Here is a 16,096-nt window from a genome sequence, read left to right on the forward strand (position 1 = left end):
CATGTGGGTTCCAGCGATCCAAGCAATGGAGCCATCCCCCTGCTGCCGCCCAGGGTGTGCTTTTGCGGGAAGCTGGAACCGGCAGAGGATCTGGTGCCAGAACTCACTCACTCCTGTGTGAGATCTGGGTGTCCCAAGCAGTGTGTATTTATTTATTTGAAAGTCAGAGTTACACAGAGAGAGAAGGAGAGGCAGAGAGAGAGAGAGAGAGAGAGAGAGAGAGAGGTCTTCCATTCGCTGGTTCACTCTCCAGATGGCTGCAATGGCTGGAGCTGTGCTGATCCGAAGCCAGGAGCCATGAGTTTCCTCTGGGTCTCCCACTTGGGTGCAGGGATCCAAGGACTTGGGCCATCTTCTACTGCTTTCCCAGGCCACAGCAGAGAGCTGCGTCGGAAGTGGAGCAGCCGGGACTCGAACCGGCTCCCATATGGGATGCCGGCACTGCAGGCCGGGGCTTTAACCCACTGCACCACAGCAGCAGCCTGTAAATCTGATTTTTTTTTTTTTTCCATTTAAATCAACTTAGCTTAAAAACCCAAATAATAGGAAGGTTAACCTCATCAGATACTGTTCCTTGTCAAGGCTTGGAGCCCAGATCCCTTTTTCTTTTTCCTTTTTTTTTTTTTTTTTAATTTTTTTTTTTTGACAGAGTGGACAGTGAGAGAGAGACAGAGAGAAAGGTCTTCCTTTACCATTGGTTCACCCTCCAATGGCCGCCACAGCCAAAACGCTGCGGCCAGCTGATCCGCACCGCTGATCCGAAGGCAGGAGCCAGGTGCTTCTCCTGGTCTCCAATGGGGTGCAGGGCCCAAGCACTTGGGCCATCCTCCACTGCACTCCCTGGCCACAGCAGAGGGCTGGCCTGGAAGAGGGGCAACCGGGACAGAATCCGGCGCCCGACCAGGACTAGAACCCGGTGTGCCGGCGCCACAGGCGGAGGATTAGCCTAGTGAGCCGCGGCGCCGGCCAGATCCCTTCTTCTTATTCTGAACAAGGGAGAGTGACATGAAGGTGTTGGGACCTTCTGGCCCAAGTCAGCTGTGGGACTAGGAGGGAGTTGAAGGGGGTACCTTTGTCATTACTGATCTAAGGGAGGGCCTGCTGCAGCCCAGACGCGCGCTCAGTCTGCTCTGACTCGTCCCTTGTGTCGCCTTATGTTGATTCGGTCTAAGCTGTGTGTTTGCAGGGTGGGGAACTGAGGCCCATGGCGTGAAGTCAGCCAGTGGTCCCCACAAATCCAGGTCCTGCAGCCATCGGAGTTCCGGGATCCGTGGAGCCTCTGTACTTTGCAGAATGTAGCAACCCTTGTGGGAGGTGTTTGCCTCGCAGCCGACCAACACGAGCGTGGTGGGATTCTGGGGGTCGCCGACGGGCGTCCCTGGCTCCCAAGGCCCCGCCAGCAGGCCCAGGTTTGTGTGTCTTGGCAGGAGGCCCTCCTCTTAGATGCACGCTCTTTGCTATATTTGGAAGCAAGAGTGAACGGTCAGCGCACAGACCGGTGACATCTTCGCCGTGGAATGTAACGCCCTGATTTCCGTCCACTTTCTAAAGTTTCTTGTAAAGCAGTTGCATTTTAATTTTTTAAATTGATGTGGTTGCAGTAGTGGAGAGCGAGGAGCCCCATAAGAACTTTGGACCCGCAGGCGGCACGGAGCTCAGGGTGGCCGTGACCCGGCCGCAGGCTGCGCTGGGATTCTCGGTCGATGTTTCATTTGCTTTACTCCTGTCTCGGGGTGAATTGGGGGTCACTGTTCGGAGGCTGGCAGTGGTTATACGTCGCATGCTCATGTGAATTTATTTTTCTGTAAAAATAAGATGGACAGGTATTTTTTTTTTAGACTTACTTATTTATTTAGACAGAGTTAGAGAGAGGGAGAGGGAGAGAGGTCTTCTGTCCGCTGGTTCACTCCCCAGATGGCCACATGGTCAGGGTGGGTCAATCAGAAGCCAGGAGCCAGGAGCTTCTTCCAGGTCTCCCACGTGGGTGCAGGGGCCCAGGCACTTGGACCGTCCTCCACCACTTTCCCAGGTGCATTAGCAGGGAGGTGGATTGGAAGTGGAGCAACTGGGACTCGAACTAGCGCCTGTAAGAGATGCTGGCGTCACAGGCCCTGGCTTTGCCCCTAGGCCACAGCACCGGCCCCCAGGATTTCTCCATGAGCACCCGCTGACTCCGTTCAGGTGCTGAGCCCCCTTTGTGGCCTGGTTTTCTCGTTTAACCCTTGAGCACGCCTCCCAAGGGTGTTCTCTTTCTCCTGTTTCTAAGTTTATTTCAGAGTCAGAGAGAGGCAGGCAGAGCCCGTCTGCTCATCACTCCCTGAGAGGGTGTCCCAGCAGGGCTGGGGCGGGGCTGCAGCCATGGAGCAGGAGCTGGCGCCCGGCTTCCCCTGTGTGAGCCGGGACCCCAGGTGCTGGAGCCGTCACTGCTGCCTCCCAGGTGTGACTCCTAGGGGGGCTGGAGCGGAGACTGAACCCACGTGCTCCTGTGGGGAAGCTGGTGTGGTAATGACTGGCTCCGTGCCTGCTCTCTGCCTGTTTGCTTGTTTAGTTTCTTTTTTAAAGATTTATTTTTGTACTGAAAGAGAGAGAGAGGGAGGGAGATCTTCTATCCACTGGTTCACTCCCTACATGGAAATGTTGATGTTGAAAGAAGAAAACAGAATTGGAATCATCCAGAAAATAGTTTTTTTTTTTTTTTTTAAGATTTATTTATTCATTTTAAGGGTTACACAGAGAGAGAAGGAGAGGCAGAGGGAGAGCGGTTGTCCATCTGCTGGTTTACTCTCCAGGTGGTCATAATGGCCATGGCTGAGCTGATCTGAAGCCAAGAGCCAGGAGCTTCTTCCGGGACTCCCATGTGGGCACAGGGGCCCAAGCACTTGGGCCTTCTTCTACTGCTTTCCCAGGCCACAGCAGGGAGCTGGATCGGAAGTGGAGCAGCCGGGACTAGAACCAGCTCCCATATGGGATGCTGGCGCTGCTGTACCCCCTACGCCACAGCGCCGGCCCCTATGCTTGTTCCTTAGGTGGGAGTCGGAGGCTCAGAGAGAATGTGGACGCTGAGAGGTGACGATGGCGTCGGAGGCAGGGGTGCTTGCTGACTTCTCACGTGCTGGGAGCATCTGGGAGACGCGGCACAGAGCTGGCAGGCAGCCCAGGCCTGGGGCGCGGGAGGGCGTCTCTTCCTCTGCTGAGCTGGGGGTGGGGTCGCAGGCAGGTGGGACAGAGAAGCGATGCTCAGACACGCTCGGCCAGCAGCTGTCGAGGCCTGCTGTGTGGCCTCAGCTGACTTCCGACTTGCTGATGCCACTGAAAGACGAGAAGTGGATGGGCAGGGGGCGTCCTGAGTGACAGACAGCCGGGTCCTCACGGAGGACCCTCAGAGCCCGGGGCGTCCTCACACATGCTGCAGCCCGCAAGCCACGGCACCTGCCCTGGGGGACCGCAGGCCGGGCGAGCCTGTGCACAGCAAGCAGCCAGATGGGAGCCGGGCGGCCGATGGAGGGGCCCGCGAGCCGGAAAGGGGCTTGGAGGATGAAGGGTGCAGGGGGTCAGGTTTTCCTTGCCGGGTGCTTGTGCGTGTTTGGAGGTGCTGACGGTGGGTGTGTCCCTCCACGTACCCTGAAAAGCCGCCAGATTCTGCACTTGCTGTTTTAAATGGGTCCGTTGTATGGTGTGTGCACGTTATCTCCATAAAACAGTGCTTTCTGTGCCTCTGCTGTGTCGGGCAACAAACAGAAACACGCATGCGTGGTGCCAGATTCGGCCTGTCCGGTGCAGCCCCTGGGCAGGGACTGGCTGTCCCGTCCTGGACCCTGCCCCCCGACGGCAGACCGGGAACCTGTGGTGATACCTGCCTTGGTTTACACCAGGGCTCTTAACCCCGGCCCTGGTGAGCTGGGCTGTGACTGTCCTGTGCCCTCGGGGGTGTGGGGCGGCGGACCTGCGTCTGCTCACCGTCTGCTCTCGCCTCCCCCACCAGGCACGGCAGTGTCTCGGGAGGGGCGAGGTGACCCTGGGTCCGCACCGGCTCCGGCAGAGGTTCTGGAGGAGTGACCACCTGCGTTGTCTTTCTCTTTCAGATGATGGACGCCATCAAAGGGACGATGACCGAGATCTACAACGATCTTTCCAAAAACACTACGGGAAGCACCATCGCCGAGGTCAGAGACCAGACGGGGCTTCCACGTTTCGGGGAGTCCTCACTCCCGGCTGCTGCGAAGGGGCTGCCTTTCCAGAAGCCCCCGCTCGCTCCTGGCTCAGGGCCCCAGGCTCGCCCCACGAGGCCCCCTCCTCGCTCCTGGCTCAGGGCCCCAGGCTCGCCCCACGAGGCCCCCTCCTCGCTCCTGGCCGTTGCGCTGACTGTGGCTGTCACAGGGGGGTCGCTTTTGTAGGCAGGAGGCTGGGGCTGTGAGACACACCCTGCCCCGTGGGATAAACTCCCTTCCGATGCAGCAGCTGTAACCCGAGCCTGCGTGGAGCCGTGGGTGGGTCCTTGGTGAGCAGGAAGTTTGGGCTCTGCGTACACAGGGTCCTCGTGCAGGCGTCGCTGTCCTGGGTCTCCCCAGTTATGTGGCTTCCTGGAGAAGGGAGCGGTTCAAGTGCCCGCTTACACAGAAGGGGCCCTGGAGCCAGGGTCCTGGGCTGGGCCCTGTGGGTGGTCTGTGTGGAGGCCACAGTGTCCCCAGGGGAAATGGCCAGTGGCCACATTCCTAGGTCACTGGAGGTTGTGATGGAGAGCCGTGGCCTGAATCCTGGAGGGCGTGGCGCGGTAGCCAGCAGCCAGGGCAAGAGGGGGAAGTGTGTAGGCAGGAGACCTGGCGCCCCCTCCAGGGCGAGCAGTGGGGACACAAAGGGTTAAGAGTGGCCCCTCCTCCTGAGGACCCTTACGGACACGACCTTTTGATGATTGTGCGGAAGAAATGTATGTAGTTGCCGCTCTAGAAGAACCTCCCCGCGCCACCACTGCAGTCCATTCTCTTAAAAAATAAATAAGGATTTTTTTGGAGAGCCATAGAGATCTCTCATCTACTAGTTCACTCCCCGAACTTTGTTTTTTCTTTCTCTCTCTCTTTTTTTTTTTTTTTATTTTATTTTATTTTATTTTTTTGACAGGCAGAGTGGACAGTGAGAGAGAGAGACAGAGAGAAAGGTCTTCCTTTGCCGTTGGTTCACCCTCCAATGGCCGCCGCGGCCGGCGCGCTGCGGCCGGCGCACCGCGCTGATCCGATGGCAGGAGCCAGGAGCCAGGTGCTTCTCCTGGTCTCCCATGGGGTGCAGGGCCCAAGCACCTGGGCCATCCTCCACTGCACTCCCTGGCCACAGCAGAGGGCTGGCCTGGAAGAGGGGCAACCGGGACAGAATCCGGCGCCCCGACCGGGACTAGAACCCGGTGTGCCGGCGCTGCTAGGCGGAGGATTAGCCTAGTGAGCCGCGGCGCCGGCCTCTTTTTCTCTTTTTTTAATTTTTTAAAAATTTATTTGACAAAATTAGACAGAGAGAGACAGGTCTTCCTTCCAATGGTTCACCCCCCAAATGGCCGCCACGGCCAGATCCGAAGCCAGGAGCCAGGTGCTTCTCCTGGTCTCCCATGCGGGTGCAGGGCCCAAGCACTTGGGCCATCCTCCACAGCACTCCCGGGCTACAGCAGAGAGCTGGCCTGGAAGAGGAGCAGCCGGGACAGAACCCAGTGCCGATTCCCCGAATGTCCACAACAGCCTGGGCCGGGTCAGGCTGAAGCCAGGAACTGGGAACTCTATCCAGGTCTTGCACGCGGGTGGCAGGGACCTAAGTCCTTGTCAGCCACCGCCTCCCAGGGTGTGGGTCAGCCGGAAGCTGGAACTGGGAGCCGAGCAGGGACTCGGGTACGGGACGGGCACATCCCAAGCCCCTTAACCGCTGCGCCAAGCACCCACCCTGTACTTTGTATTCTTGTTTGTTCGCTGTAAGAACTGGCCTGCAGCAGAGAGTAGGGTCCCAGGTACCTCGCTTGAAATCTTGGGCCCAGATGGGTGCTGGTGCTGTGGCCTTCAGAGAGTGAGTGAGCAAGTGAGCGAGCGGGCGAGCAGCCCCTTGCTGGCGCAGGATTCTGCTTGATGGGCGTCTGCACTCTGTGGGACTCAGTGCTTTTTTTTTTTTTTTTTAAGATTTACTTATTTATTTGAAAGAGAGAGAGAGAGGTTCTCTATCTTCTGGTTCACTCCCCAGATGGCCTCAATGGCTGGAACTACATCAGTCTGAAGCCAGGAGCTTCTTCCAGGTCTCCCATGTGGGCACAGGGGCCCAAGAACTTGGGCCATCCTCTAGTGCTTTCCCAGGCCACAGCAGAGAGCTGGATTGGAAGTGGAGCAGCCGGGTCTTGAACTGGCACGCATATGGGATGCTCGCACTGCAGGCCAGGGCATTAACCCGCTGTGCCACACCGCCAGCCCTTCACATTGTCTTAACCTCAGCTCTGTCCTGTGTCCTGTGGGGGTGTTCAGCGTCCCTGGCCTCTGTCCACTGCAGCAGTAGCACTGCCCAGCTGTGACAGTCGAGAAGTGACTCCCGGCATTGTCATTGCCGCAGAGGGGCGGGGTGAGCAGCTGGCCGCAGCGGAGAGCCGCTGTGACAGTAGCCCTGTACCCTGAATTCAGGTTGGGCTTCCTGCTTCCACGCGCGATGAGTTTGGCCTCCTACTGAGGCCGCACCTCCCCGCCGTACTCTTGGTTTTTAGAGATGCTTGGTGCTGGGGTTTCAGGTGAGAGTGAGCCGAGCCGAGTGGCGGCAGGTGAGGGTGAGCTCAGCTGTCCTGTTTTAGTTCCGTTTCCTTAGACCAAACCCTAATCAGAGCTCCTCCGTGTTACGCACGTGGGTGTCTGCACTCGGAGGCGCTTTTTCTCGGAAAAGCCCGGCTGGAAGTCGGTTTTCTGCGGCAGCCGGCTCGCGGGTTTGGTTAACCTGCTGGTGCCCGCTGCCTCTGCGGGCTGTTGGCATTGGGGGGGGGGGGGCTCTGCGCAGGCCCGGGCTGCCGGTGTCCTGGGTGATTCTTATGGCCGGCCAGGGGCTGAGTGTCCGGGCCCGGCCTGGGCGCGACCCGAGGGCGGCTCTTGAAGGCTCCTCCCCTTCCTCCCTGCAGATCCGCAGGCTGAGGATCGAGATCGAGAAGCTGCAGTGGCTGCACCAGCAGGAGCTCTCGGAGATGAAGCACAACCTGGGTGAGGCCTGGCGGGGGCTTCCCTGCACCTCCGGATCCGGGCCTGTGCGGTGCCGCCGGGGCCGGGCGCCGTGGGCTGGGCTGCTCATGGGGAGAAGCAGCTGGGCGTGGAAACGGGCTTGGCGGGGGGCTGGATTCTGGAGTTTGTTATTAGCGGTGTGCTCTCCAGGCTGCCGCTGGTGCTGCACGGAGATGCCCCGGAGGCCGCCCCGAGCTCCCGGGCTGTGGGGCTTTTGTCTACAGGGTCATTGGAGCAACTGGAAGGGCCCCACGTGTGTTCTCTTCACCAGAGAGAAAAACGTCCCAGGCCCTCGTGGGAGGGGCAGGGAAGGACGGGGCTTCAGACGCCTGGAAGTGTGCTCATGGAATCGAGGAACTGTTTTACTGTGGCGTGCACGTCGCTCCTGGGTTACTGCCAATGGCCTTGCTCTCTCAAGGAAGTCTGGGAGCCGGCCTAGGGTCATGTGGTCTAGGGGGAGATTATGTTCCGAGTCTGGATTCGCACCTTGTGTCTGAATCTGGGGGTGCATCGCTTGCGCCCCGGGCTGGGTCAGCTGACCGAGCCAGCGACGCCCTCCTCTCCCAGAGCTGACCATGGCCGAGATGCGGCAGAGCCTGGAGCAGGAGCGGGACCGGCTCATCGCCGAGGTGAAGAAGCAGCTGGAGCTGGAGAAGCAGCAGGCGGTGGATGAGACCAAGAAGAAGCAGTGGTGCGCCCACTGCCGGAAGGAGGCCATCTTCTACTGCTGCTGGAACACCAGCTACTGCGACTACCCGTGCCAGCAGGCACACTGGCCCGAGCACATGAAGTCCTGCACGCAGTCAGGTATGGCTCGTCCACAGCGGGCGGCCAGCTGCTGCCCACAGGCGCCTTGGGGCCGGCACACGGGGTGACGTGCCCGGGGCCACGGGCCCAGGGTGCACCTTTGCGCATCTGTCTGTCTCCACGTGGGCCCCGGAAGCCCCTGAGCGACGGCAGTGCACAAGGTCGCCTCCCCCAGCACAGCCATCTCGGCCAGAGACGCTGCAGTTGTGGCCGGGAGGGACCTGAGCTTTAGATGGTGGCCTGGGCCTGCAGCGGGAGACTGTTAGAATTTGTCGGAATTTTAAAAGCAGATTTTCCATTGCATGTGATAGTAGGTTTGTGTGCTTAGAATTAAAAGTCTCCGTTGTGAAGACTTTGTGAGCGGTCCGGGTGGCCCTCTGTTTCTGTGGGTCCCAGCCTGGGACAGAAAATGTTCCAAGAAAGAAATAGCATTTGTAGGGATGTGAGCGTACCCCACCCCCAACACCCCATGTCCATACTCGCCAAACGATGCACTGCGACTCTGTTTCTGTAGCGTTTCCATCGTATTGGGATGTTACAGGGGTCTGGTGTGCAGGAGGCATGTGCAGATGCCGCGCAAATACTTTGCCGTTGCATGGAAGGGGCTTGCGCGTCCGTGGGCTCTGGGACGTGTCACGGGGCCCTGCGCACCGAGAGCTGACGTGTGGTATCAGTCATACGAGCTCGCGTCAGGCAACCCCTGCAGAGGTGATTTGTGGATGACTCGGGTTTGAGAGGCTGGAGACCAGGGATTGGCAGCCATTCTCGGGGAAGGCCCCCGTGAATATTTTGGGCTTTGGGGACTGTGTGGCCCCCATCACCGCTGGTCACCCCTGCCCTGGCAGCCCAGAAGCAGCCACCGACAGCCTGGGCACGGGTGGGCGTGGCTGCAGCCAGCAGAACTGTTTCCGGATTTCTCTGATTCTTGCTCTCGACAGACCTCTGGGATTTTGTCAAGGGCAGTACAGGAGCGCACTGCTGTGTGCCTTTTATTTTTATTTTTTTAAAGATTTGTTTATTTGAAAGGCAAAGTGAGCTGTAACCTTCCCTAGGGACCTGGCTTCCCTGCAGCGACTTGCAGTCCCCCCTGCTGTGGTGGCCAGTTGTCCCTGAGTTCTCCAGCGCGCCCGAGCAGCCCCTCGCTGTGTCCCTGTTGGCCCAGATGGCCTTGGTTATTCCACTTTTGAGGCACGGGACACCTGCTCTCTGCAGATCTCCCTCCGGCGCCCTGTGCTTGCCCAGGGTCCTGCCTCTGCTCTGCTCCTCCCAAGCATTGCTTTCCCACCTGGGGCTAAGGCAGGTCTGAACCTAGAATGAGACCCCTCTGGTCACACACTGCCTCCAGCTAGGGGCACTCTGTCATTGCCGGGTGGTTTAATAAAACGTGGGATGCACACTGTTCGGAATTGCCCCAGCTCTGGACACCTCTGGGGAGCCCCCCACTTCGGGCCTGCCCTCCTGCTCCAGTCCCAGGCTGGGCTGGGCGGGCGGCAGCTGCCTTTGCAGACGGGGTGGGGTCAGAGTTGGTGCTGGGCCGCGGGCCGCGTGGGCTGGAGCAGGGCTCCACGCAGGGCCCCAGTCCGCCATACTCAGTCCCCGTGTGGCTCCTCTCTTCTTCCTCCCAGCTACTGCCCCGCAGCAGGAAGCTGACGCCGAGGTGAACACGGAAACCGTCAGCAAGTCAACCCAGGGGAGCTCCGCCAGCACCCAGGCGGCCGCCCCGGAGACGCCCAGCACCCCCAAAGAGAAGGAGGCGTCCGCCGAGAAGAGCAAAGACAGCAGCTCGGTGAGGGCCCTGGCCTTGGGCCCGTGACCCCAGCTCTCCCCCCCCACCCCGGCCATGCCTGCCAGCCCTGGAAGCCTCGTGCTTGTCCGTCTGGGGCAGTGATGGAGTTGTGTGTGTGTGTGTGTGTGTGTGTGTGTTTAATTATTAGAGGGGAGAGGAGACAGGTCTTCCATCTGCTGGTTCACTCCCCAGATGGCCGCAACAGCCTTAGTCATGAGCCAAGGCTGTTTCAGGGCGAGCACTGATCATCTTTCCCACGTTTATCCTTTTGCATTTATTTCTTGGCGTTAGGAATGAATGAATCACTGGGCTGTCAGTAAAGCCCTTTGGTTTCTTTGCTAGCCCTGCCCGTGAGGCTCCATCATGGAACACGTCTGTGGTGTGATGTGGAAGTCAGCGGCTTCTTCCTTGGGAATGGGGAAGGTCTGGAGAATGGGAAGGTGGGGAATGTTCTAGATCAGAGACCCTCAGGGTGCTCCCCGTCTGTGCTCTCGACCGTTCCTTCACGCTGGGGGCAGAGCACGAGGTGCGTGACCACGCCAGGCCCGGGCGCTGGGTCGCCTCGGGGTGGTGTGAGTGCCCCCAGCGGCCCGCTGGCCCCGCGGCCTGGGTCCATCCTTCTCTCTCTGTGTTTCCAGACCCTCGACCTTTCTGGCTCCAGAGACACACCCTCCTCCATTCTCCTAGGCACCAACCAAGGCACAGGTAGGTCATTCCCCGCCGCTGACCGTGGGCACCGGGCACTGTGCGCCACGGAGGGACAGGGTTGATGGCAGCGGTTTTCCTACTGCTCCAGGTCCTGCGAGATGCCACGGGTGGGTCGGGGGCAGCTGGGCGAGTCAGCCTTCAGGCAGGTCCCTGGGCCCATCGGCGTCGGCCGGCCGCACGTGGTGCATTTACTGTGGACCACCGGGAGCTTTGTCTGTGCGGAAGGCTCCGGGTTCACTCTGGCATGTGCTTGGCCCCAGGCTGTCCCTCTGCCCGCAGGGACGTGGCCCAGCTGTCAGTGGGGCTTCCCTGAGGTCCCAGCACCCGCGTTGGGTCCAGCTGGGTGCCTGGGCAGAGGCTGCTTTGCTGTAACAGCCTCTCTTCGCGGGTCACTTCCTAGGCTGGGCTGTCCAGGGCGGTTTTCGGAGACGTCTGGATTCCTTTTGTTCTGTTGGGCCGTCCTCCCTTCCCGGCCAGGCGGGGCTTTCTCCAGCTTGGGTCCGTCCTACAGGGGTCATCTCACTGTCGCCTCCGCTCCAGCATCTTGTCCTGTGAGGATGCGCTCCAGGTGGACCCCTGGAGCCCCCGGTCCTCTGTGTCCTGGGTGTCAGAGGAAGAACCCTGGGGCTGGGGGAGGTGTGCCAGGGTGGACGTCAGGTCAGCAGGTGTGGGGGGGCCCTGGAGCTGGCATTCGGTACCACCGCACCACCCGTTAGAGGTGCCGCTCGCCCACTTCCCTCCAGCCCTCTCGGAGGCTGTGGAGTCGCGGCGTCTCATGCTGTCTCCCGAGCGCAGACCTGCCATGGGGCCTCTGTGGAGCTTAATCCTGCACCTGTTGTCTGTGTTGATGTACAGTTCACCTTGTTTGTGGCAAGCTTTATCCATCTCCTTTTTGGTGGTAGTGATAAATAGTTAACCCTGCACCAGGCAGTTGTGGGAGGGCAGGTGGGTCACAGAGGGGTGGGGTGGGTGATGCCTGGGAGGTGTGGGGTCTGTTGGAATTGGGGGTCACACATAGGAAGGTGTCAGGAGAGGCGTCGTAGTCCATTTCTGAGGTCAGCAAGGGGTACCTAGACCAGGGGTCGGCAAGCAACATACAGACGGGGGAGACAGAGATGGGGGCGTGGGTAGAAAGAGGGGGGCTTCCATCTGCTGGGTCAGGTTGAAGCTGGGAGCTTCCTCCAGGTCTCCCATGTGAGCGCAGGGCCCCAAGCACTTGGGCCATCCTCTGCTGCCTTCCCAGGCGCATTAGCAGGGAGCTGGGTTGGAAGTGGAGCAGCCGGGATCGAGCCAGGGCTCTGACAGGAGATTTGGCTGGGGCAGGAGGCACAAGGCCGCGGTGCCCCTCCCCCATCTCCATGATCAGGCACTGCTGCAGTTCCCTCGCTGTACAAACCCGTGACGGTTTTCTCATCACATCCACGGGTCAGGTCCTCCTGGGCCGAGTCCTGACGTCCTGCTCGGCGCTCAGCTGGGTGCACGGGTGCGGTCTTGGGCGCCGAGGGCCCCTCTGTTTGGTCCTGGTACCGGGTTCCTCCTCTGGCCCGTGCCCCTCCCTGCTGCTGCGCAGTTCCCGGGCGCCCTGCCCTGGCTCAGGCCCCCACGTGCCCCGCCTGTGAGCCGGAGCGCCTGCCCAGAGCGACCTCCGGGCGTGCTTTTCTTTGCTGCTTTCCCGGCAGAGCACTTGGTGATGGGCGCCTTGTGTTCAGGCCCTTCTCCTTCCTCCGCTAACTCGAGCCAGCACCCGCAGGCTGGTGACAGCGCCCATGTCGTGTCCCGGAGGACCACAGGCTTCGCATGTGCCGTGTAGTCAGAGGGAGGAGCGCAGGGGACGCTCTGCCTCCGTCCTGTCGGTCACCTTCCGGTTGGTGAGCCGTGCGCTGCCCGACCCTCTTCCCTGGTTCTAGACACTCAGCGTTGAACCGGGAGAGCTACGGCCGCCTACCTGACTCCTCGTCTCGACCTGCAGACCAGCTAGGTTAGGGACCCCGGCTGGCTGTGCTTGGTGGGCCCAGCGAGCCGCCTCCTGACTTCCGGCCCCTGTCTTGGGAGCTCATCCCCTCCCTCCTCTGTTCTGCCCGTCATCAGGGCGGAGACCAGGCGCGTTCTCTTGTCCAGTGTGGGGCTTTGCCTGCCTCCAGGACCCCCTGCTCCGACATCCTCACTCTTCCTGGAGCTGCTCTCCCACCCCCACCTCTGTCTTACTTTCAGCCGCGTTTCCCACTGGCTCCCAGCTGTTGGTTATTTTTTGCACCTCGGTTGCTCGCTGCCTTTGCCCTTGGAGGCGGAGGGTTTGGCGCGCTCGCTGCTGCCTCTGTAGCCGGCCACTGGGTCCTCCCTCCGTCCCGGCTCCGCCGGTGCCTGGCTGCTCCCCGCACCGCTGCCGGTGCTGTGTTCGGTGGTCGTGCTGGTGGTTGGATGCCTCGGCGTCCTGTGCCGGCCTCCCCGGAGGTGGCAGCCTGCTCCAGTAGCCATGGCTGCCGAGGATGTGCCGAGCAGGGCGTTCCCGGGGTGCGCGGAACCCGGGCTTAGCAGACACTCACGCTGCCTCTGCCGTCTTGGCAACAGTGCGACATGCAGCCCGCCTGTGCCCCACCTCCCAGCCCAGAGCCTTGCTGGCATGCCCGGGGCTTGGTCTCTGTGTTCACACGTGTGTGTGTGTGTGTGTGTGTGCGCGCGTGTGCGTGCGTGGGTGCTCTCGGGGGTGGGTGTGTCCCTGCGGGCTTGGCTCTTCCCGCACTCTGCAGGCCTCCTCCTAGCCGTGCCTTAGGGCCCTTGCTCCTGGACACAGAGCCTGTGGCTCGGCTTCTTGGGTGGGGACAGGGTCATCCTTGTTCTCCGGGCTGGGGGTCCCAGATGAACACTGCTTCTTCCCACCCCCTGCCGGGATTGACTGGGTCAGCCCTGCCCCGCGTCCCATCCGTGTGAGCAGCGAGGTCCCGGAGCTGCGCCCACTGGCCGGCCTGGCTCCTTGGTGGGGTCACAGAGCTGGAAGGACTTGGGGTGTCTTCCCCGCCTCACTGTAAGATGAGCAGCTGCATCGGTCCCCGGGAACTTCCGGAAGAACTAAAGCGGGGGCGTCACCCACAGGGAGGGTGCAGAAGGGTGGGGGGGGCGGTTCAGGGCTGTTCAGAAGTGCTGCCGCCCCAGTGCTGCCCCCTTGTGGTCACTGCTGGCCTCACGAACGTTCTCCCCGCTGCTCCTTTCAGAGGAGAACCGGCCCTAGGCACCACGCCTGCCTTGTTCCGGGTGGTAAGCAGCGTGGGCCCGTCCCCACCTGGTTCTGTCTCTGAGCCTCAACTTCTTTCAGCCAGATACTGTCAGCCCACCCCAAGAAGTTAAAAGACAAAAAGCAGGCTCCCTGCCGTGTGCCTGCTGTATGGGATCCCGGGCTTGGCCGCTGCGCCCAGCCTGCAGGTGGAGTTCTGGGTCTCCGCTCTGCCTCTGCCCTCCGCTTCCTCGTCTGTCCTCCGCCCCCGTGAGCTCCGTGTCCGTGTGTCCTGAGCCGTCCTGGGTCTGGCTGTGGCTCTGCCTCCTCCCGTGACCCCGGAACCTGGCCTTCCCCTCTCTGGTCCCGTCTCTCGAGAGCCTGTCCCGTGGGTCGCCAGGTGTGGTTCTGTCATCACTTGGCTTAAAGCGGCCCGTGGATAGGTGCATGGTCCCTCCACTGAAGTAAGTCCACCACAAGCCACAGTCTGGTGCCTTCTCCGGGGCTGAGGTCGCACCCGGACGTGCGTGGTGTCGCTGGGGTTTGGGAGGAGGGCGCCCAGGCCTGGGGCCGGCACTGGAAATGCCCGCCCTGGCAGGTCGGCCCCACTGCCACTCAACTCCGATTCTCTGTGAGCCTGCCAGCCCCGCCCCCACTTCGCCCATCAGCTCTTCAGTCCTTGGTACCACCCGTGTCCTCCGCAGGGCCACAGCGCCAGGGACGACCCCGGGGGGTGCAGAGCGCCTTGCGGGACGGGCGGGCAGCCGAGCTCACCTGTCCCTTCTCCTCCCCCAGACCATTCCCGGAGCAGCAAGTCCAGCTGCTGGAACAGCGGCGAGGAGAAGCGGGCGTCGGCGCGGGCCGAGCACAGCGCCGGCTCCAGCTCCAAGAGCCTCCTCCCGAAAGAGTCTCGGCTGGACGCCTTCTGGGACTAGGGCCCCCGGGCCCCAGGGACACAGGAAGCAGCCATGGCGGGAGAGCGGCCGTCTTCAGACTTGCGAATTCCACAGGTGCGGGCTGAGCACCTGGCGCCCCGGGCCGCCTACACTACATTGAGGGCCGGCGTGCGCCGCCCGGGGCCCGGGCTTTAGCTGTACATAAGGGACGATCCGCGATGGCACCGAGGCTGGAGCACCCGCCCCTTTTTATATTTGTATTGACTTTAACTTATAAAGAAGAAAAATCATGAAAGGTGACCCCCCTCCCCCCAGCCACAAGAGGAATGTTTGATGTTGGAGGAGGGGTGGCCAGCCGGGCCACCTGTCGGTCACACGGTGCTGGCGCTGTCACCCAGGGGAAAGGGAGCCGTTTGCAGCCTGCACGCAGGAGGTGGGGCCCAGACTGCGCCGTCGTGGACGCGTCACGCCAAGCCCGGCCAGCGGGACGCACGGAGCAGCTTGCCTGTTTGTGTGGGACTGGAAGGGCGACCCTGAGAAGGGAAGCCATGGCGTCCGTGTTTACAGAAGCACCACCGGGCCACCCCGCCCAGCCCGGTGCAGGGGGCGGGCTCGTCTCTCTGCTTTGTGGTTCCTCTCCACTCCCACACCCACACACACACCCACACACACCTGTTCCCCCCACTCCCCTGGTCAGGCGCAGGAGCTCCCCGGCGGCTGGGAGCGGGCATGTCTGTCTTATTTATATGAAGCATGAAGCCGAGGCGGATGGGAGAGCGAGGCCCCGTCATGCTGTCTGTTACACTACGTATGCGTTCGTCCCACTTTGTATGTCAAAGCAAAAGGTGATGTATGTATATGAGAAAATTAACTGTACGATATCATTCCAGTACATTTGGTTGTACATTTTAGTCTCGTTTCCTTTCTCTTCCTTGTTGATAAGAGGATGTGAATTGTACAGTCCCCGGCTAGCTCCCCTCACTAGAGAACATTGAGAAGAGTGTTAGAGGAAAACAGGAGACAAAGAAGACTTGTGAATTGCAGTTGTCAAAAAAAGAAAACACACACACACGAAGCCTAGCTGGCCTTACTTGTGAAGCTTAATTGCTTTTAGCATATGGAAGTATTTTTTCACATTTTCTTTGTATAAAATTTGTATTAAACTTAAATATCTTTTTTGATGATGGTGTTTTTTTGTGACTGAGCCAGTGGACTCCACACCCTAAGCCCTGTTGGGTTCTCCTCCCATCCCCTCATTTTTTCAGGTTCTGCACCAGTTTTTAAATTAAGGCTGTTTTGGCAAAACGGCTTGGTGGTCCTCATATTCCCAGCTTTTAGCAGTGGCCAGGGGCGCCTTTTGCCGCACTCCGGCGCTCCCGCCACCTGGTGGCCACACAGAGAACTGCATCCCACAGCCGCTCATTACCACAGCTGTCTTCCATGTCCTTTAAGAGACGTACTAGGGATAGGGCGGTGA

At 60.4% G+C, this 16,096-nt stretch overlaps 1 protein-coding gene across 36 annotated transcripts in view; it reads left to right on the top strand.

Moving 5' to 3' along the window:
* ZMYND8 (zinc finger MYND-type containing 8) overlaps nucleotides 1-15,800 on the top strand; it is a 105,176-nt gene extending 89,376 nt beyond the window's left edge. For all 36 annotated transcript variants that reach the window (XM_070051734.1, XM_070051728.1, XM_070051736.1 and 33 more), the window contains 6 exons: nucleotides 4,083-4,163; nucleotides 7,118-7,196; nucleotides 7,782-8,021; nucleotides 9,647-9,807; nucleotides 10,446-10,512; nucleotides 14,519-15,800. In XM_070051734.1, coding sequence (XP_069907835.1) covers nucleotides 4,083-4,163; nucleotides 7,118-7,196; nucleotides 7,782-8,021; nucleotides 9,647-9,807; nucleotides 10,446-10,512; nucleotides 14,519-14,658 — 768 coding nt within the window. In that variant the 3' untranslated portion in view covers nucleotides 14,659-15,800. The remainder of the gene's footprint in view (nucleotides 1-4,082; nucleotides 4,164-7,117; nucleotides 7,197-7,781; nucleotides 8,022-9,646; nucleotides 9,808-10,445; nucleotides 10,513-14,518) is intronic.
* The last annotated feature ends 296 nt before the right edge of the window (nucleotides 15,801-16,096 follow it).

The sequence above is a fragment of the Oryctolagus cuniculus genome, chromosome 11 (assembly GCF_964237555.1).
Source record: "Oryctolagus cuniculus chromosome 11, mOryCun1.1, whole genome shotgun sequence".
NCBI classification, from domain to species: Eukaryota; Metazoa; Chordata; class Mammalia; order Lagomorpha; family Leporidae; genus Oryctolagus; species Oryctolagus cuniculus.